Source organism: Poecilia reticulata, linkage group LG9 (assembly GCF_000633615.1).
Source record: "Poecilia reticulata strain Guanapo linkage group LG9, Guppy_female_1.0+MT, whole genome shotgun sequence".
Taxonomy (NCBI): Eukaryota; Metazoa; Chordata; class Actinopteri; order Cyprinodontiformes; family Poeciliidae; genus Poecilia; species Poecilia reticulata.
The window spans coordinates 20,156,747-20,178,597 of record NC_024339.1 but is presented as its reverse complement, the minus strand read 5'-3'; the positions used below and the strand labels follow the sequence as shown (position 1 = coordinate 20,178,597).

General features: G+C 37.8%; 1 protein-coding gene and 1 long non-coding RNA gene across 5 annotated transcripts in view; one reads left to right on the top strand and one right to left on the bottom strand.

Moving 5' to 3' along the window:
* Positions 1-21,851, top strand: part of agtpbp1 (ATP/GTP binding carboxypeptidase 1) — a 32,812-nt gene that overhangs the window by 1,320 nt on the left and 9,641 nt on the right. For 2 of the 4 annotated variants that reach the window (XM_008418476.2, XM_008418475.2), the window contains exons 2-19: positions 1,490-1,552; positions 3,159-3,289; positions 11,005-11,072; positions 11,719-11,782; positions 12,041-12,187; positions 13,842-13,973; positions 14,096-14,189; positions 14,341-14,378; positions 14,643-14,851; positions 14,945-15,122; positions 16,459-16,550; positions 16,864-16,980; positions 18,066-18,814; positions 18,976-19,059; positions 19,225-19,311; positions 19,719-19,867; positions 19,979-20,066; positions 20,606-20,750. In XM_008418476.2, coding sequence (XP_008416698.1) covers positions 1,521-1,552; positions 3,159-3,289; positions 11,005-11,072; positions 11,719-11,782; positions 12,041-12,187; positions 13,842-13,973; positions 14,096-14,189; positions 14,341-14,378; positions 14,643-14,851; positions 14,945-15,122; positions 16,459-16,550; positions 16,864-16,980; positions 18,066-18,814; positions 18,976-19,059; positions 19,225-19,311; positions 19,719-19,867; positions 19,979-20,066; positions 20,606-20,750 — 2,604 coding nt within the window. In that variant the 5' untranslated portion in view covers positions 1,490-1,520. Of the gene's footprint in view, positions 1-1,489; positions 1,553-1,802; positions 1,884-3,158; positions 3,290-8,573; positions 8,793-11,004; positions 11,073-11,718; positions 11,783-12,040; positions 12,188-13,841; positions 13,974-14,095; positions 14,190-14,340; positions 14,379-14,642; positions 14,852-14,944; positions 15,123-16,458; positions 16,551-16,863; positions 16,981-18,065; positions 18,815-18,975; positions 19,060-19,224; positions 19,312-19,718; positions 19,868-19,978; positions 20,067-20,605; positions 20,751-21,851 lie in introns of those variants that run through there. The other 2 variants (XM_008418477.2, XM_008418478.2) reach the window with 2 other exon arrangements.
* LOC108166583 (uncharacterized) lies at positions 3,314-8,191 on the bottom strand. The gene is made up of 3 exons (XR_001776935.1): positions 7,945-8,191; positions 4,616-7,147; positions 3,314-4,455 (listed from the first exon to the last, which is right to left on the bottom strand). It is a non-coding gene; the product is annotated as an uncharacterized LOC108166583 (long non-coding RNA).

Here is a 21,851-nt window from a genome sequence, read left to right as displayed (position 1 = left end):
TCACAGTTACATGACCTGACCAAACGTGATGACAACCAGGAGTTTATTTCCAAAACTAGGGTAAATTAGGCAGTAGCTTGTGTTGTCCTGAGAAGACTCTTCTTTGTAAAGCTGTAATAGCATGGATTTTGAACGTTCTCATTTGGTTTTATAAGGCAAAGGTTTGGATGTTTTTACCAAAATTCAATGCCGTTGTTGGTGAAAACCTTTTCTAGCGGTTAAGCACCTCCATGCACACCATCACTGACGGTGGTTGAGAGCTAATAGATTTTGACTTGTTTTGGAGACTCAGAGTTAACTATGGATTACTGAACTCCTACTCCTGTAATTTAGAGGAAGATGTAGGTGCATTAGTCTGATAGCTGTGCAGTGGTCCTTAACACTAAAGCAAATCTACAACAGAATGGCTTTACATGAAAAGAAACGGGGTGCTGCAATGCTCATTCAATATCACAACCCAATGCAGTCTGTTTACCTATAAATCTATCACTCCATGACCCTAAAGCCTCGTAAGCACAAGCAATGCTCTAAATATAAATCTTACCCATTATCATATAGGCTGTTTTACAATTGCAGTGACATCAAATACTGCAGCTATGACACAAAGCAGTTTATTTTGAAACACAGATGTAGTATTTATGCTTATAACTGACAGTGACACAAATAGCTTGAGAAGCGGAAAAAAAAAAAGAAGAAGAAAGCAATCTTATCTAAACCAATTTTGGGGTTTAACATGAATAATCATTATCACTTCATAATTAGTTGTCACTGTATCGCAATGAATGCCTATTCCTAGTTGGAATGCAGGATTTTAAGAGTTCTGCACTTGCTAATGTTTGCAAACCTCAATATGATTGTTTATATATGATTAAGAAAAAAATATATATTTCATCCATTTATATAGCTCTCATGGTTGTACCAACAACCATGAGAGGTACACTTGTTGTGTTGTGCACACACACTCCATTTGTGTGCAGTGTTGCACACAAATGGAGTGTTTCTGCATTTGAGTGCAGCCTATGTTAAAAAATGTAATGTGTAGCATCAAGGTTAGCAGTAAAAGAAGGCCTTGCATATAAATTCCTGAAACTGAAAGAGGAAGTATTTAGGTTTTACCATGAGTCTCTGGACTTTTCCAATGTTTAAGGTAGAAATGAATATGCATGTGCAGGAATTGTTCACTCTATCTAGTTATAATTCAATAGCATATATCGTTATGCTGTAAAACATCTTTCATGACCCTACACAATTTGCCAGTTTGGGACAAATCCTGCACATATTTATAGACTAGTACATTCAAAGCTGGGGACAGATGAACTTTATTGTCAGCTGGTTTTGGCATAGTTGCTTGGCCGGCTCCAGTTGAGAGTCCTGTGGGAACTCATGCGACACTGGGGGTGAAGGTTAATCATGCTTGTTTCCAAATGATGCACAATGTTTTGACTTGTTCTCTTTTAGTAATGCGGACTTTGTTTTCATTCTCTTGCAGTCGACATGACCTTTTGACGTGCGGGGAAAAAATGAACAAGCCCAAAATGGCCACAGAGAAGGGGTGAGCTGATGCGTGCACAGCCACACACACGTGCAGTGATGTGTGGGAATGTGTGTAGCTTAGAGAAGCATTTTTTTTGTTTTATGAGCTCCTTTGCTCCTGATTTGCTTTTATGATGTTGTTCTCTTTCTGTGCTGTTTTAGCTTTTGAGTCACTTCAGAGCAGCGTCCAATCCCACTGTTTATCTTCTGGTCCCACCATGTGTGACCATGCGAGAGAGAGACTGTCGGCATTTGTGCCAGAGAGCCCTGTGCAGAGATAATTACATGGCCTTCAGAAAGTAGCCATGTGAATTTGTCACGACTAAAAATAATCTTTGTTCATCTCGCAGGTTTATTTAAGCTCTACATCTGTTTTTGTGTCTTTGTCCGCTCATGCTTTACATTCTCCCATCATTCTTGACATTTTCTTTAATTTTCTGTCTTGATCACTCACTTTCTATTTCTGTTTTCATCTCGGTCCCTCTCTCTCTCTTTATAAGGAATGAGAACTTCTGCTCTACTGGGTATAATCAGAGTTTAGATTTTTCATTGTTTGCCCTTGCTGTACCAAGTGACCCCTAATCTCTTGCTTCTAGTTCAGTGCCAGGGAAGTTCATATTATTAGAAAAATATTGGTCACCCCAGAAATAGCTAATCTCTCGGGAACAGCCATTAAGTCAGCTTTAGTAGGATAATAAATAAATCTTAAAGTAGACCTGATGTGTGTTTGGTTACGGTGGGTTACCAGTGAGGCTGTTCCTATTTATATTTCTTTGTTTTTTGACATGCGGATACTTGCAAAAGCAGTAATGCCACTTTTTTTCTCATTTCGTGAGAAACTTAAATGTATTTGCTACTTTGGGTCAAATAAAACCTCAAGAAAATACTGTGAAGTTCATCAAATATAAATGTATTTGTCTATTAGATCATAGTTCCTCTGTTGTACAGCATAGTGTGTCCAGCTACCGTATTTTCCGCACTATAAGTCGCACCGGATTATAAGGCGCACCTTCAATGAATGGCCTATTTTAAAACTTTTTTCATATATAAGGCGAACCACATTATAAGGCGTATAGAATAGACGCTTCAGTTTGGGTTACCAATTTGTTTCGTACTCTATTATTACACATCCACATTTGTAAAGAGGTGGTCCCCGAGTACTTTATATAGTAGGCTGCCCCAGTCATCATTTCACTTGTTGCGATATTGTGCCCAACTGCTTTCTGGGTAACACAGACCAACCGACACGCTGCTGCCACAGTCTCTGTCTTTCTTCCCGCGCACCCCCCCCCCCTCCCCCCGGCTTTAAATCTATTATCAAACTTTATTCACAAACCAGCGTTCTGACAACTATCCCAGCATGCACCGCACACTACTTCTTCTACGGGGGAAAATGAAGTCGGCGGCTGCTTACCGTAGTTGCTAGACCTGTTGTGGCTCAATATTGGTCCATATAGAAGGCGCACCAGGTTATAAGGCGCACTGTCGGCTTTTGAGGAAATTGAAGGTTTTTAGGTGCGCCTTATAGTGCGGAAAATACGGTACATGGTAGACAGAAGCGGTATGAGATGAACCTGTTGAGAACTTTGTGAATTCAAGTTTCAATGTCGTTTTTGTTCCTCCAGTGTTCCCAGTAACTCCAAGGTAGCAATGCTCCTCGGCCAGCTGGAGAAGATGAACGAGGAGGCCCTGGTGAGAGATGTAGAAACGGCAAGGCTGATCACAGCGAAGATACTTCATCTCATACAGACACAGGGTAAGAGAAGAAAAAAAGCGAAACACTTATGATATGCTGGCCACTTTTTTAGGCACACATGTTCTTGTTAACACAAATAGCAATTCAGCCAATCACATGTTAGCAACTCAATACATTTAGGTATTTAAAAACTTGCTGATGTTCAAAACAAGCATCACAATGGGGAAGAAAAATATTTACGTTACTTTTAGTGTATTTTCTGGTTCCAGAAAAACTGGTCTCAGTATTTCAGGAATATTCACCATATTTGCAGATTTACAAGCAGTGGTTGAAAAGGAAGATGATGAATAAGGAGGTGTGTGGATGAAAATCCTTTTCTTGCTGTCAGAGGAGAGTTGGCAGACAGGATCAAGAAAGTATAAAATCAACAGCAGTTTAAACAATTCCCTTGTTAAAACCAAGACATGCAGAAATGATCACTGAAAACACAGCATGTTGAAACTTGAAGCAGATGGTCCACAACAGCAAAAAAACGCAACGGGTGTCTCTTCAGTCAGCTAAGAACAGAAAACTGAGGCTCCAGTTCACACACTCACCAAAATTAGACAAATAAGTGCCTGAAATCAAGATAAGTCTTGATCTCAGCTGCAACATTCAAATGGTATGGTTAGAATACCATTTGAATGGTATTCCCCAAACATTCCCCCTGTTTGGGGAATATTCTCATGATACACCATTAGCCTGGGAATGTCACTTGAGCATCGTTTAAACGCCACATCCTTGCAGAATGTTACTCAACTTGTCCAACTCTGGGTCACCTGATCTGTCCATTTTCCTGATGCTTACTTTCAGCAGGATAATGCAACATGTAGCAAAAGTCAAATCATTTGGGCCAGGACTGGACAATACGGCCCTAGTATCACGATATAAGCTTTTCGCATCAGTCGTTATCAATAATTAGTCATCAGTTTTAAATATCTGAAATATTACCAAACTAGTAACGTAACTTTGCTTCTGTTATCCACAGCTGTTATGAGGGAGCAGTTATAAGGCATAGTGTCAACCTAAACTGTTGCTGTGCAACTCAACAAATTTATGCTAGGTAACCAAATTGTGAGTGAGTTAGTTTGTTTATGCCACTCACCTTACTTAGCTGGTTGGTTGAACAGCTTCAGTCTTTTCCCTGCCTACATCCCCCAAAATGCTGTGCGGTTCAGCTTGGAGTTCTATTAGATGTATCATATAGTGATATGCATCACATTTCAATATATTGTCTATCGCGACATGTTTTTATATGTCGTGATATACATATTGTTTAGCTCTAATTTCAACTAGTTTCTTGAACATGACAATGAGTTCACTGTACTATAATAGCTGTCATCTTACCATCTTATCTGACTCCAGTAGTATCTTAGGTATGAAATAGGACAGGACAGAAATCTGCAACAGCCATGTGATGCTATCCTCTCTGTCAGAGGAGAGTTGGCAGACTGGATCTGGATGGTAAAAAAGCAACAGCAGAATTGTTTGTTCAAAACAAGATTTGCAGAAGCAATCAATGACTACACAGCGTGTTGAACCTTGAAATGAACTGTATACAATGTAGGATTGCATTGAATTCAATAAATGGCAATAAAATAAACAGGCCAAAATAAAAAGCCTTCCAAAGAAAACTATCACACAACTCGATCGTCGTCCACCTTCTGGATCAGTTTTCGAATCCGAGCATAATTATCTTGAGTTTTTGCTGATTGCAGATATGAAGTTATAGCCTGATTTACTTTTAGCTCAGTGTTGCTAGGGAGCCAAATATTTATACATATAAACTTACAAAGTAATGTTTTAGCCTCTTTTTCTTTTTTTCTTTTTTTTAGATATTTATAACCTTAAACAGCTAAACTCCAGCAGAGATAAAATATCCGACTGATGAGGTCCGATAAGCTCACTTTTTCTTAAAAGCCACTTTGCCATATGTTATTTTGTTTTTTTCCCTTTTGGTGTCCTAAATTCTATAGTCTCCAGTTTGTAATATTGACATCTCTGTAGACTTGATCAGTTTTTTTTTACTTAAAACATTAAAACACCTTATTTTTCTTCTTATTTTTCCTTACATTTTCAAAAGGTTTTAATCAGGAGTTGTTAAGTTAATTAAAAGCTTGTTTTACCTCTTTGTGTGTAAATGGGTGCGGCAGTGGCTGAGGTGTAGATTGACTGATCTTGAGCCTCACAGTTTCTGATTACTCTTAAAGAGCAGTCTTGATCTCACAGCGGAAGGAGAAGGCATTGTGCCACCTCACGGTGTTGAACACAGTGCAACATGAGTGCAGCCTTGTTAGCAGGGAGCCTCTGTTGTAAACTCGGATTAGTACAAATATCAGTTTCACATTGTTGTTGCACTCTTACTCTCAATATATGTATTTGTCTAAGTGGTGAAACTAACTGACAATTTTGATACTTGTTGAGGTCATTTATCAAGTAAATATACTGAGCGTTCTCAGCGTTCTAGTTGTGACATGTCAGGATTGCCTGCTATTCTGCAATTGACATCGCTGTAAATAGCAAGCACACTCACAAAACTAGCGATGTAAAGACATGAACTCAGGCTGTTGGATATATGACGTGTACTTTCAACAACATTTGGCTCAGTCATCTAGAAAAATAATTGAATCACGAATAAAAACGTCATCATAATCAGTCACAGATTATTGACCGATTTCCAATTCTAAGATTTCTTTTTAAATCTGCTATAATTTAACTTTTTAAGGTGACAAGTAATCACATTAAAAAAAAAATCTGGTCATTCTGTTGTTTTGTGGGAACCAATATAATAACACTCTGTAATAGGGCAGACACTGTGATAAAGTTTTTTATTTTATTTTTCTTTTTTTTTTTAAACAAAATTAATTTGGAGTTAATACTTTAAGCTGTCTTTACTGTCTCACATTAGTGATCTGCATTACTAACTGATAATATCAGTCTCCTTGTGACCTTAAGAAATGTAGACCCTTACCGTGACGTAAGAGATTTGCAAAGGTCTAACATTTCCAATTCCAGTTCCAATTCTGTAGGCCTGTAGGCTGAACACAAAGGAATACAATGAAGCCTAGAGCATGCTGGTATCTAATAACATGTGCTCCTGTTAAAATCACTCCTACACTATTTCGAGTATGAAATGACCAAAAATTCAGAAAGGTAAGAAATGACAGGCACCCATCACCAAGGACTGACTCTCTGCTCCAGCTGTCTAATTGAACAACCCACATGCCGCCATAGAAAATACAGTAGCCTTTTAAATAGCTTCTTACACTGCTGTGACAGTGTAAGAAGCTGACTTTATTTTTAAACCATGGCCTCTGCAGAATCTTAAAGAGTCTTTATACTTTTCTCCGTATTAGGTTTGAATGTTAGACCTTGAAATTATACTAGCTGTTACGACCAGTCTAGGGGTGGCCAGGTCGCAACATGAAGGATCCATCCTCCTCTGATCTCAACAACCGACACACACGAAGTTGAACAGTCGATAATTACTATTTATTTTAAAAAGATTTACTTTTGATAAAGATGTTACAAATGGAGTATTTGGCTTCAGAGTGAGCTATAGCCAAAAACAATAAACAAAAGGAAACTATCTAAATAGTAACAGAAACTTACCTAATCGAAAGTAAATAAACCAAAGGACAAAAACTTACCTTCCTAACTAAGAAAACATGAGAAAATTGAGGAAACATAAACGGCAGCTCACTCCTACACTCCAGAACTCTAACACAGGTGAACAAAGGAAAGGGGTGTGGCCGGTGGAGATGAGTCAAGGATGGAACACAGGAAGTCCGCTTCAGCAGCCTTTATATTCGTCACTTCCGGGAAGCAGCCAATTAGACGTTTCCGTCGTCTTCTGGAAAGCCAATCAGGGACGGGTACCTGCACATTCATGTTTGTATAATTAACCTTACGACGCCGGTCGTAACATGGCTCATCAATGTTATTTAGTTAATGTCGGTCAACTTTTGTTTAGCATGCCAAGTTGGTTTCTGCTGGATTATTACAACAAAAACATTCTTTGAATTTTATTTGATGCTTTTTTTTTATAAGGTATAAACGTAATGAACTGGGATTTCAATGGAACCTGCTGCAGTTAACCATTCCATTACGGACCTCTCTGTCTACTGTACGAAAGGGGTAAAGTTGGATGATCAAGGTGTGAAACACTGGAATACCATTCCAATAAAAAAAAAACCGACTAGGTCATGTTGACTTGCTAAACACAATACGCAATTTAAAGTGATAAACATAACTAGTCTGAGTTAATAGCATTTTGAAATCTAAAATATTAGTTTTATAAAGTCTTAAATTTAACAAATTGAAACTTGCAAAATCATGTTGTAGGAGACACCTCGCTGATACTGAAAATGGCTAACTTTGACTCTTTTTCCTTCAGCTTCCATACTGAGGAACTCAAGGTGACCTGGCAGAACCTCCTTACTTTGTGTTCATTGGATGTAAAAATAAATGATTTTTTCGAGTTTCCAATCAGCCAATTGTGCTGTAATTAATCTGATGCTGGTCACCAACCATTTTCTCAGTCCTTCTCTAAATATTTGTAAACAAGAACAACTTTCAGAGAAACGACTAGGTAATGCGTGTGTTATGTGATTAAGTAAAGAATTTTGGTAAATCATTCTTTTTCCCTTGCCAACATGCTTTGCATTCCCTCTGACCTTGTTTCCATCTCGTCTTTCCTGAATATCATCTTTCCTCTTCCCATAGTTTAGTTCTTCTCTCTCCAAAGTCAAGCAGCTAATCCATTCTGACTGACGGGCACAGTGGAAAACTGTCTGTCTGTAACTCTATCAATCATGATATACAGCTGTTCCCCTTCTCATCTCCTGCTTTGCTATCTGTCAGTGCCTCTCCTCTAACTCCAACTTGAAACGTGTACGAGTATGACGTTGGTCAGAGGGAAGTGGAAGGGGGGCTCTGACCCTGTTCACAGTAACTATACACTCCAGGAGGGACTTTTCTGTACTCTGTCTTAAGTTCAGAGTCTTAGGGGCTTAGGAGGCAGTGAATAGGAACCTAAAGAAAGAACAAGAGAAAGCTAAGACTTATTATAGTGTCCTTTCAGAGTTGTGTATTCCCTTACATCTTACCAACTTTTACTTGAAGGGATGCATTTTAAACAACAATTTTCTGTTGAAGCAAGCAGTAGTTGAGTTGTTGCCAGAGTCTAAAGGGAGGTGCTTGTTACTAAGTGTGGATATCTGTGCACACATGGTAGAAGAGCAGGTGGATTGTGTTAACATCTAAGGAGATCACTGCTTGCCGTGAGGGGATGCAGACATACCAATAAAGCTTTTGGAGTTCTTCAACTTTTGGCATCATTTACTGTAGCATATCAAATTCAGAAGGGTTCTGATTTACTGCGGTAAAGAAAAGCTGGTAACTGGGAAAACAGTGTACATTTTCATTCATCCCATCTGAGAAGTTTTAGGTTTTTTTGTTTTTAAAATGGATTATCACTACACCAAGAGATACTATCCATCGCTGGACTATGCAGATTCATCAGGTAGGGTGACAAATGACAAAATACACCAGTGAGTTATTTAGAGTTGGAATTGAGTGTAGAATTTGAAATATATACATTCCTAATACTCTATTTTTCTTTACACATTTGTGAAATTTGTCGTAGTCATAGGCACTAGCAGCAGATACCAAAAATGGCGACACAAAGTTGGATTTGAAATGATTTTGTGGATTTTATTTTACTACATCTTTTGACCTGATGACACAGACTTTAAAAGATCCCAATTTTTGTGTAAAAACTGAGATACAAGAACAACTTTAAAAATGTATACTTCTAGCCTTACTGTTCTGAGTGGCCATCAATAATATTAGATGTAGAGGGGGAATCAGACTTTTTAAAAATATTTGAAAACTAAGTTATTGCAGAGTTTAGATTTAAAATTTGATTTAATTAGGATCTTAGCAATAGCTCGACATTACTAACTGTAAACACTGTCTTTCTTGTGCATTCTTTCCAGAATTTAGACTCTGAAGCTTTGAGGTTTTGTGAAGGTCATCAGTATTTCAAATTCAGTCATATTTTTTAATATAGTTTTAAAGCTTGAAAGCTAAAACCGAGCAGCTCTTATGTAATATATTTAGCCTTCCTGTTATCCGTTTTCAAAAAATACAGGCACTGACTGTAATTGCTTGAATGAATTGCAGACATATCTGGACATGTCTTAGAAAATGATTTGCTTTTAAATTGCTTCTTATACTTCCTGCTTCCTCTGAATTCATTTTAAATACCCCACTCATATCAAAAATGACAATGTGTTCACTGATCAATAATGATCAGATTTTTATATTCCCAACCCGGTCCAGTCAAACATTTAAATTTCTGTGCATCTCTACTTGAATAAAAACATAGGAGTTCACTGTGCTGAGATTAAAATGTAGGTAATTTTGTTCTGGGATGCATTTTTACGGAAAGGCATCAATCACCTTCTAGGTGTCAAGGCGCTGATTTGTTTAGAAGCTCTTTTAAAAGTCTGGCATGTTATAAATGTTTTCGGAAGATGCTGCGCCCCTCTACACTGGTCTAAAGTGTGTGCAAGGACAGACTGGACAGACACAATTCCTGTTTGGTCTCCAGTGTAACTTTGGCATGTTTTTCTTACTGCAAGTTGTAAGAGCTGCATACTTGGCACATTTTACCCCCACTTGCACCAGCTAATGACGCATTGCATGTTGTGCCAAACACGCAAAGCTGCCAGACATAAAGTCTAAAATCTCCATCAAGTAATGTAATCCTCCACTTGGTTTTTTTATACAAGGTCTGCATATCTGGCATAAACTGCTGACTTAAAAGAAATGTAATAACGCCATTTACGTCACATTTAGTTCCCTTTTTGTCATTATTTTTGTATGCATTTTTTTTCCACCACATTTATTTGCTTTTTGTCATTGAAACTTATTATAAGAAATCGTATTATAAAGAGTTTGTTACAAAGCCTTCAGTGTCTGTTCTGGTTATTTTCTTGTTTTTGGGAGTTCTAATGTGTTTGTTTTAATATTTTTGCACTCGCAAAACAAGACAAAATATCTTTTTCGCTAGCTTTTGCAACAAAAAAAAAAGTCTGACAAAAATGCAGAGGTCAAGTACTGATATGTCAAAAGTCTTCTTCTGTTAACTCAAAAATGTAATCTTATGTTTGAAGAGTTGTTTTAAAATTCTTTAAAGGTTGAACATACAAGATGTTGAAAACTAATATAGATGCAAACAACACTTTGCTATGTAAAGATACAGTGGATTAAATGTGTCCGCCGTAGAGAATGCAGTCACTTTCTTTGTCTGTTGTAACGTGAGCCTCTGCACTCTGTTGTGGCAACCAGTGTAATTGCAAAGCATATTTTCGAATGGGAGCCCTTTAAAGTTTGAGCCGTTTAACCAGAGACCATCTTCTACACTTTAGCTCCTGAAAACAAACCAAGGACTCCAGCTAAGATGGCTGCTATAAAGAAAGAATAATTCCTTGCATTATGTCGACTCTGATGAGATGCGTCTTCAAGCCTCTGAAGGACTCTGAATTTTTTTTCAGTTTGCTTGACTTTAGAAATCACAGGAGTTTGGCAATGGTGGTCATCACCTGCTCTGTGGGATTAAGATTAGAAAGTGCTGCTGTTCTTTTTATAAAGTCTTTACTTCAATTGAACTAAACTAATTTCTGTGTTTTTTACATTTCTGATTCTTTTTATTCTGTGTGGTGTTGCAGAGAGGAGTGGAAAAGAGGTGATGTCCAAAGGCTCCAGTGGAATGGAGGTCATCCTTTCTTCCCTGGAGGTCAGCACATTCTCACTCAACCACAGACTTTCCCTTCACGGCATTGCAACACAATCTGTTTAATAGACCACCTTTTGTAAAATTCAACAACCGTAGGATTAACTTACTTTGCATGAACAGTCTTACATTTATCCTTTTGGATTCAACCACATAATGGAGGTTTTTGACCTCTCAGATGCAGGTTTTAGAATAAATAAGTTTCACTTGAAAACCTCTGATCTATGTCTGAAAATGTTATAGAAAATTTGAAAACAATCCAGTATACAAAAAACACCACAAAAGGAACCATAATTCAACTAAAACCTTATAAGATGTAAGAATTAAGGATTGTTTATTCCTCATTTTTGGCCTAAAACCATGTATTCACTTGTAACCATAAAATCACACAACTGTTCTCAGTCAAAAGGGTTTATTAAAAGCAAATTAATTTATTTTGCTTTTAGTGGACAATCTTCTCATTTCTAAACTTTGTCATTATCCTTTAAAAACTGCAATTCTGCAGCTGATTTCACATTGATCCCAAAGTCTTCTACATTTAATCCAAAAATAAAAACTTCTGAAAAAAGTTGAGAGAATTGCGCTTCTTTCTCCAATTTGCAAACTGTGTGTATCATTTTAACATTTGTGGAGTTTGTCACTTTGACAGAACAGCAGGGATGTCCAGACCACCTTGAACATCATGTGCATCCTCAGTGAGCTGCTGACAGTTGGTAAGAAGACTCTGATTTATTTTCTTCACATTAAAATCAAGCTGCCTGAAGTCTGAATACCTGCATTTATTTATAAGTGCAAAAAATGATTTTAAAACATGATACATGTTCTTAATGCATACACGGTATAATGTGATTCCGCAATTAACGATGTGGTAGAAATAAATTGCATCAATGTTAACTCAAGTGGTTCTAATCTTGTCCTGAATTAGGTTTCAGCTCATTTAGTGCAGTTCTATTCTTGGTTTTCTGTCTTAGGCAGAGGCCGCAGAGTGGGAGTGTTTGTTTCCAAAGGAGGAACTGGAGTTCTATTCCAGATTCTGATTTCCGCCAGTAAAGAACTTCCTTCCAGTGAGGAACTTATGTTGCAGCTTCACTCACTACTGGCCAAGGTTGGACCAAAAGGTATTTTTATTGTCACAGTCTATCACCATCTATTACCATCTAAAACATGATCTTGAGCTGTAAAAGTGTAGAATGCCTTCTCTGGGTCGGGGAAGAAGTTCTCCCCTAAGTGGAAGAGTTTAAGTGTCTCTGAATCTTGTTCTATGGATCTTCTTTTCCCTCTCTGGAAAAATGGAGATGTAGATCTATAGGCAGACTGGTGTGGTGCCTACAGGGAAGTGGGTGCTGTACTGGTTTGTCATGGTGAAGAAAGAGCAAAGGCAAAGTTCTTGATTTATCGGTCAATCTACATTCCTACCCTCTACTATGATCAAGGACTTGAGGTCATGACTGAAAGAACAAGATCACTAACGCAAGCAGCCAAAATGAGTTTCTCAGACAGGTCAGAGTAAAGCCGCTGCTTCTCCACATGGAGATGCAGCAGCTTTTTGGGATATTGTCTGTACTTTTTAAAGAAGTAGGCGGAGGAGCATCTGCAAACAGTCAGATAACCTTTTCTTAAACTACATCCAATCAATTTAACCAATGTTTAGAGGACTTAGAATTAAAGTCACTCTGTCCTTCATACCCAACAAGCAAAAGTCAAAATTTCCATTGCATTTCATTAACTGAAAATCAAATTGTATTGTTCTTTACTTGCATTATTACACAAATTTAAATTACGCCTTCACTGAATGAAGGTGAAAAGGTTTATGCATAGTCGATGAGTGTCCCACCTTCCATCTACTTCCATTGACTACATTTATGTCACAATGAAGGATTTTCATCAAATTAGAAACATGTCTAATAAACGAGGAGGAAAGGCAGCAACATCAAATGTCCAAATATCTAAAATGCATATTGGTTATAATTATTAGATACCTTGTAGCCTAAGTAACCTTTCTTGTACAAATCAAAGTTCACTCTATTTGAAGTGCCAGTTGAGGAAAATGGTTGCATTTGCTTTAAAGCTTCTTACAAATCACAGAAAACTCAAACCATCAACCACAAATGTGTTGATCACTTGGAATGACAAATTCAGCTTCCCTTTTTGAAATCCCTTTAGCTTCACAAAAGGTTATCTCTTCTCCTTAAAATTATGTTGACAACCATGTCAGTGTTGGCATCCGAATATAAGCTTCAGATTTAGTATTTTAAGAATGGATGGGTCTAATTGGAAAGCTAGTTTAGTATTGTCCTTTGTCTGAGCCTTGCTAAAGATCCATTAAGTTGTAGTATTGTGGGGGTTGTAAAAAATATTTAAAATACCAGAGTTTGTCACCTTCACCTATGAAATAACATGCCGTTTGTGCATTTCTTCAAATTAAAAAAGTTGATTAGGTATTTTTGTAACTTTTTATGTCAACTTGACTGTACTGTTAATGATGTAGTTATATAGATGTTAAAAAAAACTGTGCAAATGCCTGCTTTAAAAAAAAAAACATTGGTATGCTGTGAATAACTCGGATGATAAATTAGTTCTACATGTTGAGTGCATAATCTTAACGTGATTCTTGTCCTACACTGTTAACATGTTTAATCACGTAAATAATTAAAAATTGTTAAAAAACAAAATCACACATTGAAATATAGGTCACGTTTATCTGCAGTGAGGCACAGTACAAGCACATTGTTTCTTTCTTGTGCATTGATATTGAACCTTGTGTATGTTCAGACAGAAAGTTTGGAGTGAAGGCACGTCTAAGTGGAGCTCTGAACGTCACAGTCGACGTAGTGAAACAGAATCTACAGAACGCTAAAGTGCTTCTGCCCTGTCTGCAGGTTCTCAGGATTTACTCTAACAACTGTAAGTAAAAGGCATCCTCTGTGTCTGGGAGTTGAGCAAAGAAAGCATTTTACGACAAATGTTTTTGTCTCTTGAGCATTTAGCACAATTTTCTCAATTTTTTTCCCCCTTACTATATAAAGCGGTGAATGCCATTTCTTTGGGCAAGACTGGTATGGTGGAAATCATTTTCAAGATTGTTGGGCCGTACAGCAAGAAGAATACAAGCCTCTTTAAGTGAGTGTTTGTTTTTTTGTCTGGTAGTGAAGAAGCATGAACTTGTATTTAAAAGATACCAGTGGTATCCACAGGCTACATCTCCTTGGCCTTTTTCTGATAGAGTCCTCAATCATCATGTAACCCTTTTGCCTTGCTTTAAAATTAACAGGGTAGCTCTGGACGCACTGGGAGCTCTGCTCAAATCCAGTGAGTAATTGTTTTTGTCGAGTTAAGCTTTGTTCTGTGGTAATTTCTCAGCAGCATCTTCATCTAGCGTAGCTTATCGTTTCCTTTTTCTCATCATTACTTTGAATAATCTAATTTGCTTTGGATCCTACTGCTGTCCTGTATATTATGCCTGCGCTTGATGGGTTTATTTTAATTCATTACACCTTTAGTTAGTCCATCCCACAGTATGGAAGTTATATGTGGCATTACTTTATCAGCTACTCCTTTTACTCCCGTGTGCAGAAACTAATGCCCGTCGTGCAGTGGACAGTGGCCATGTGCCCGTCTTGCTTGCTTTGTATCTGGATTGGCATCGCAACGACACTCGACACCGCTGTATGTTGATTCGTAAAGGATTGCTGGTATGCCTCAGAAACATTACCAACCTCAAACTGGGCCGTAGGGCATTTTTGGAGGCCGACGGCATGAGGATCCTGTACCACTCCTCCACTGTGAGTAAGAAAATCTAAACGAGAAGAAACGAAAGCAAACCGTACAGATATACGGTCTGAGACTCTGCTGTGCTTTCTGTATTTGTTTTTCAGGAGTGTCTACCCGTGCGGACACTGGATCCTCTGATCAACACTTCAAGCCTCATCATGAGAAAGTGTTTTCCTAAGAATCGCCTGCCTGTGCCCACCATCAAGTCGGCCTTCCACTTTCTTCTGCATCAGGTCCCTCCTGGAGGGCCTGTGGACCAGCTGTACAACCAGCTTTCTGGGGGTGAGGTTACACAACGTATTCACAACCTTATGTGGATTTGCAGTTTAGTGTGCTCAGTTAATAAATATTCTCAGGGCTTTAAACAATTTGCAAGATACCAAACTTAGTATTTAATGCAACAAAAACACTTAACCAACAGTTAATGCAAGTGGCTCTTGAATCTGTTGCACAAGATTTGCCTTTTCAGTAAAAAAAACCCCCCAAAAAACCCACCATAGCAGCAGTTTTTTAAAACGGGGTATGTAAATATTATTGTGATTTTATAAAATTACTCTGAGAAGAGCGTAACAGTAGTGATATTTAAGAAAAATGATGCAGGTTTTTCATGATGTTTATTTTTTTTTTAGAAATAAAAAATTTGATTGTGGCATTTATTTGTATTTGTCCTCCTTCACTTTTTTAGAGAACATTATAGGTACCATATTATAGTACAATCATGTAACTATTTTAACTTCAGTTCACACAATTAACTGAATATTCAACATCTCATAATGCTGTATACATCAACATGACTTTAAAGAAATTTGATCATGCAATTTGACGCCTTGAATTTAGGAGCTCCGTCTCTTTAAAAAGCTCCAGCTCTTTACAGCTCTGGCCTTCCTTCAACAATTTTTGTCCAGTAAGCCTTTAAGTACATAGGAGCATTGCACTGAGAAGTAGTTCTTATGAGCTCAGCAGACTTGCAACTCCTCCAGATGTTTGCTAATTGCTGCTGCCACTAGTCTTGAGGAGCTGAATGGGATATGCTCGGCTGGAGACTGCAGCTCTGAGGAGGAGCTGAGTGGAAAATGAGAGCAAGTGTTTGGGCGCCCTGACTGGTTACCAGGGGAGATTAAAGGATTTCTCAGACATGCATGAAAGAATCAAAGCAACACTCCAGGTATTGTTTTTAAATGAGGAAATAACATTTATAACATGATGCAAACCTCAAAGTTGATTTTGCATAATACTCCCTTCTACATAATACTTTGATACTGCATCATAAAAACCAAAGGTATCTAAAATTTTCAACATCTAGCGTAGCAGTCAATTTATCTGAAAATGGAAAGAGGTTGGCACAACACTCGTACTAAATACAAAAGTATGCCACACTTCAGATTTTTATTTGTGAAAATGTTTCCATTTCCCTTCCACATCACATTTTTGCTTTACTTTCTTGTGGTCTATCCCATAATAAAAAAGACAAAATGTATTGAAGATGGGGTTTGTATTATTATTATTATTTTTTTTAAGTTTAGTCTTTTTGCAAGTAACTATTTGTACATTAAGCTGGTTAAACACTTGCTTGGACAAAGAACAAAAATAAACGTGTGTCTATATGTTTTTTGCACAGTGGATGATGTTGTGGATGAAAGCGATGATAACGAGGAGGCCGAGGGAGAGACAGACACTGAGAACGATGAAGATAAGGATCAATGCAGCCTGGTAATACCCAGTTTTAAATTCATATACAAAGTTTGATATAACAACCTGATATATTATTTATATTATTATTTTAAAGGTTAAGTGTCTCATTTTTCCCTTTTGTTTTTCATGCTAATTTAACTAAAATAGCCTTTTTATTGTACAAACTTCAGTTACATGCCATTCCCTGTAATTGCAATTCTTTTAGTTTCCAGCAGATGGCAGTCACTTCACTTAAATTGACTAAATAAACATTCGGCTTTCTTCTTCAACTATGTTTGTTTCCATTTGTGTTGTTTCTGGCATAATTTTATTGCTGTCTTCTCCCTATCAGAATGATGACATAGAAACAGATCTCAACAAGCTACATCCCATTAGGAACATTGGACGCTCATTTGAGGAGCTGAAGGACTATCAGAAGTTTTTCTCAGAGCTTTCTGAAGACTTTCAGGTGGGCATTGTCTACTTTTAGGATCCATGGTCTTTTTTTTCTCACAATATAGATTTAATTTTGTTTATGTTGGACTAGTTGGCTAAAATGTCACAGTTGTCTGCTTTTAACTGTAATTTTAAAAGAATCACACCCAAACTGTCACAGCTACATGGCTCATAAACTTTACATTTCAGATGATAATAGTAAGCCTAACACCAAAATTGTATTTGTGCTGCGCTGGAGTTGGTGCAAATTCAACCATCTGTACCTGTGAAACAGTTTGAAACCATGGCTTTAGAGAATATACAGAGACAGATGCTTCCACTTAGTAATTTTAGCTGCTCTAATGGTCCTATTTGCTAATATAAGATTCTAGAAACAGTGTAAAGCTTGAAACCATGCCTATTTAAAATGGTAAAAGCCATTGTTCTTCAACTATGTTTGTTCTGGCAAAGTGTGTGACATTCCTCCTGTTTCAAACGTAAATAGATAACAGCTCAGCTCATGGCAGAAATGCTACAAATAACTATTTTGTAGGCCGTTAAAGTTCTTACAAAATACGAGAAATGGCTAACGCATACTGGAAAATATTTTAGCAGTGCATTTATTTTTATATCATAATCATAAATAAGGTTCATTATTTTTCCTGTCCTATTTAAAAATATATATATAATTCTGTCAAGTGTTTCATAAGATTGTGAAACCAAATACAGTAAAATTTACAGCACTGCATTAAAAATGAAACCTCTACAAACCATTTTCCTTTCACCACTAATGTACAGGGCTCTCTAACGCTTCAGCCTCTGTCCACTGAAACCACATGTCAATGACTTGGTCTCTTGACAGTATTTAACACGATGCTCAGTAGTACAACAATAATTTCAGTTACGTAGAGGCCAACCGGTACCTTTGTCTTTGAACCACTGGTTAGGTTTTGTGTGAGACCTACTGTACTGACTGAGCATGGTATCTTAACCTTAAAACTATTATTGTGTCACTGGCAGATTTGTTGTCTGCCCAAGATAATCCAACATATTTTTCCAACTTGATTACTCAAAATTTACTCTCCTTTGAATAAATGTGCATACCTTAATTTTTTACAGGGGTATAGCTTTGACATTTCGAAGAGCGCCTCTCCGTCAACATATCTCTTCTCATCATCGTCTGCTCGGTTCAGTCGGCCAGCTGAAGTGCCCACAGCTCAAACCCCGTCTCCAAAGCAAATACCAGATTCTCAGAACGTTTGCACCTCTGTCAAAGAGCATCAGACTCTGTCATGTCCTTTCCTCGCTAGTTCTCAAACTCCTCTGGACCTGGACACAATCCACCTCAGTAAGAACAAAGATCAACAAGAGGGCATCAACATTCCAGCTCCAGATAGACGCACCGCTCCAACCTCCATCTCAACATCTCTCTGTCAAAGTCACATGATAGAGCAGGAGCTGTCCCATCAACTGGAGGGTGTCTCTCTTGAGGACAAAGGGAGTCAGAATGCAGAAGCTGGTTCTGAGAAGGTCAAACACGAAGGCTCTCCAGTTAACAACTTGAGGCACTTCCAACCGCCTGTGCTCCTTGGAGGTTTCCCAATACGTCGCACCGGTGGAGGAGGCAGCAACGTGGGTTCGGATTGTGGGTCAGAAGGTACTGAAGACGAAGCAGGTGATGCTCCGCTTCTGGAGGTGCCAGACACTGCTCGACTCCTGCCACTGCATGACCCTGACCTTTATGTGGAGATGGTGAAGGGGACACAGTCAGTCCCACAGTACGCTGAAGTGGCTTACCCAGATTACTTTGGACATATAGCTCCAATGTTAAAGGAGCCTCTTCTGGAGAGAATTTATGGTGTACAAAGGTGAGACAACTGCAAAAGAAAGTGGCTAAAAGAAATGTTTACAAGAAAAGTCAATCCATTACATGATTACAAAACAATATATTTTTTATATCTCTTGTGCTTGAATATTAAATTTACAATGTGTTTATCTTGTAATAATGCAAGTGGTTCTTTCTTTGTAGGTCCAAGATATTTCAGGACATTGAGCGGCTGATTCATCCTAATGATATCCTAGATAAAGTAGTTTACGACATTGATCATCCCAGGTGAGTTATTACATGGCTGCTGAAGGTTTTTTCGTAGGTGAAAGAGTTCAATAGATTTCCGTCCAGTGTCTAAGTGTTTATATTGAATTGTTATCAGAGAGAGCAATTTTTCATTTTGTGACCATTATCTATGCATTAAAAAATCGACCACCATTTTTGTTTCAGTTCCATGATTGAAGAAAACGGCGAATCACTGAAGTTCAACTCTCAGTTTGAGTCAGGAAACCTCAGGAAAGCCATTCAAGTTAGGAAGTAAGTTGTCTCTTCGTGAAAAATATTAGCAGTGTACTCTTACAGACTTACTCAAGGTACAGGCATGCCCAAAAGTATTCACATCCCTTCCAGATTTAGGTGTATAGTAATCTTTCAGTGTTAACAGCATGTTTTTTCAACGGTTTCAAGTGGTTTTAATTAGAACAATAAAGTTTGCTTATTTTTCATTGAGGAATGCATCAGAAGCTTCTTGGTTAAATGAAAAATAAATTTGAATCTAAACCTTGAAAGGATGAATAATTTTGGGCTTGACTGTATGTCCCCTTGTACATTTTCTTTTACATATTTTGTATAAATACATGTGATGTAATGAATTATGTGATATATTTTCTGTTGGTTGATATTTAGGTTCATATTTATTGTCTCTGCTTTTTTATTTTCTCCAGATCTGAGTATGATCTTGTTCTGAATGCTGATATCAACAGTAATCACTACCATCAGTGGTTTTACTTTGAAGTGAGTGGCATGCGAACCGGGACTGGGTACCGCTTCAACATCATCAACTGTGAGAAGTCAAATAGCCAGTTTAACTATGGTGAGACATGAAGCATCATCTGAAGGAAAACAGACTCTGGCAAAGGAGATGCAGTATGGTATAGTGTAACTTTATGCATAAATCTGTTTAAACATGTTTGTCTGCGTACAGGCATGCAACCACTGATGTACTCTGTCCAGGAGGCCATCGGCGGAAAGCCTCAATGGGTCAGGACAGGAACAGACATTTGTTATTATAAGTAGGTGAAATCAACAATTTGTAATGGACATGCAGATAATTGTTTTTTTTTTTTTTTTTTTTAAAGAAGCCATTAAAGAAACTTTGCAATTAGTATTAGAGTTCCATAACACCACAGCAGTTTTACACTTTAATGTAGCACACTTCACCGAGCCGCGGAGCACACACTTGACTATATTATATTTTATACTTGCTGCATTAATAAAAATTATGAGCTCATAATAACAGACTTGGTGCTCAGCCATTTTTAAAAGGCCTCTCTTAGAAAGTGTATCACTGCTTCACTCCATCTTCACTTGTGTTTTAGAAAGAATAGCCATGTATGATGTTGGAGATTTTTTTTACTGTCTAGATGTTAAAGAACTCTGTTCTGTACTGACCTCGCTTAATCTTCCAAATCTGAAAGTGACTCTTTTAGTGGATGATTTTTTTTTATTGCAGGAATATGCAACATAACTTTACAGAATAAATTACCTGCTTAAGGTTTTTTTTTAGATTGATTTCCTTTGTACTGTTCAACTAAAATGTTTATATTCACAGAAATCACTTTGCAAGAAGTTCTGTTGCAACTGGGGGACAAAAAGGAAAATCGTATTATACGCTGACCTTCACCGTAACCTTCATCCATAAGGATGATGTCTGCTACTTTGCCTATCATTACCCTTACACATACTCCACACTCAAGGTACTGCTTCAGTCCCACTTATAGTCTCACAACTAAATGTTTTGCTTGTCAACATACACTTTACATGAGAAATATGAATATAAGTATATTGTTTTGGTACTTTTTTGATATGTTCTAACTGCTAGTATCACTTTATGCTCATGTTGTTAAACATTTGATACTTCAACTTTTTTGTCCTTTCCATTATAAGCTTGTACAGATTTAATGTTCTAAACTATATTCATTTATATTGAGCAACTTAGTAGAGCTTTATAGCCGAGTCAGTCAAATTTAGGCCTGTCGTGATAAACAATAAATCAATTAATCGCACGATAAATTAAACCTTTCAACCTCATTTTAATTATCGGCTTTATCGTCTCTTCCTGCCGTTTTTTTCTTTCTGTTGCTGACACTGAATGAAAAAAGGCTCAGCTCCGGTGCTCTCCACTGACCCTCCCTTCCTCATTTCCTTTGTGTAATGTCCAGCGCACACTACATGAGTTGTCGGCCGATTGTCTGTCCATTTTCTAAACCTGAAACCACACATTAGCCGACAGAAATCCTAACGGTTCGATCGGGTTGGTAGTGCCGTGTGGTGTCCAGCCACATGACACAAAATAATGGCTTCAAGTCCAGTTAACTAATTGTAAAATCGGACATTAATCACAGGCATTTCTCAATGCTTTATTAGAATCTACCTGTGATGCATGTGGCTAGAGTCAGCATAAAGTCCTGACTGAATGAAAATCATTATAACCAATTTATGTCACGTTAACGAAGAACAGTAGAAAAGTTACCGGGTTTATCAACTGCGGTAGGAATTTGGCTCCAACTCCTCTTGTCATTTCTATATTCTTTGCACGAAATGTTGAATAAATATTAATGTTGTTTCCACATATCATCTCCAATGTCCGCTGGACTTTGGGTCGCCGTGACAGCTGTTTGGGATTCCCCTCGTTATTTTCCCTCAGAAAGCAGGAGGAGAATCCACGCTTTCTGATTGGCTACCTGTCACATTCAGCGTTAAGCTCCCAGACGGGGAAAACCCTTGATTTAGATCGGAGCGGCCACGACGATCCACCGTTACCCACCACATACTGCAGGATGATCGGTTACGAAATC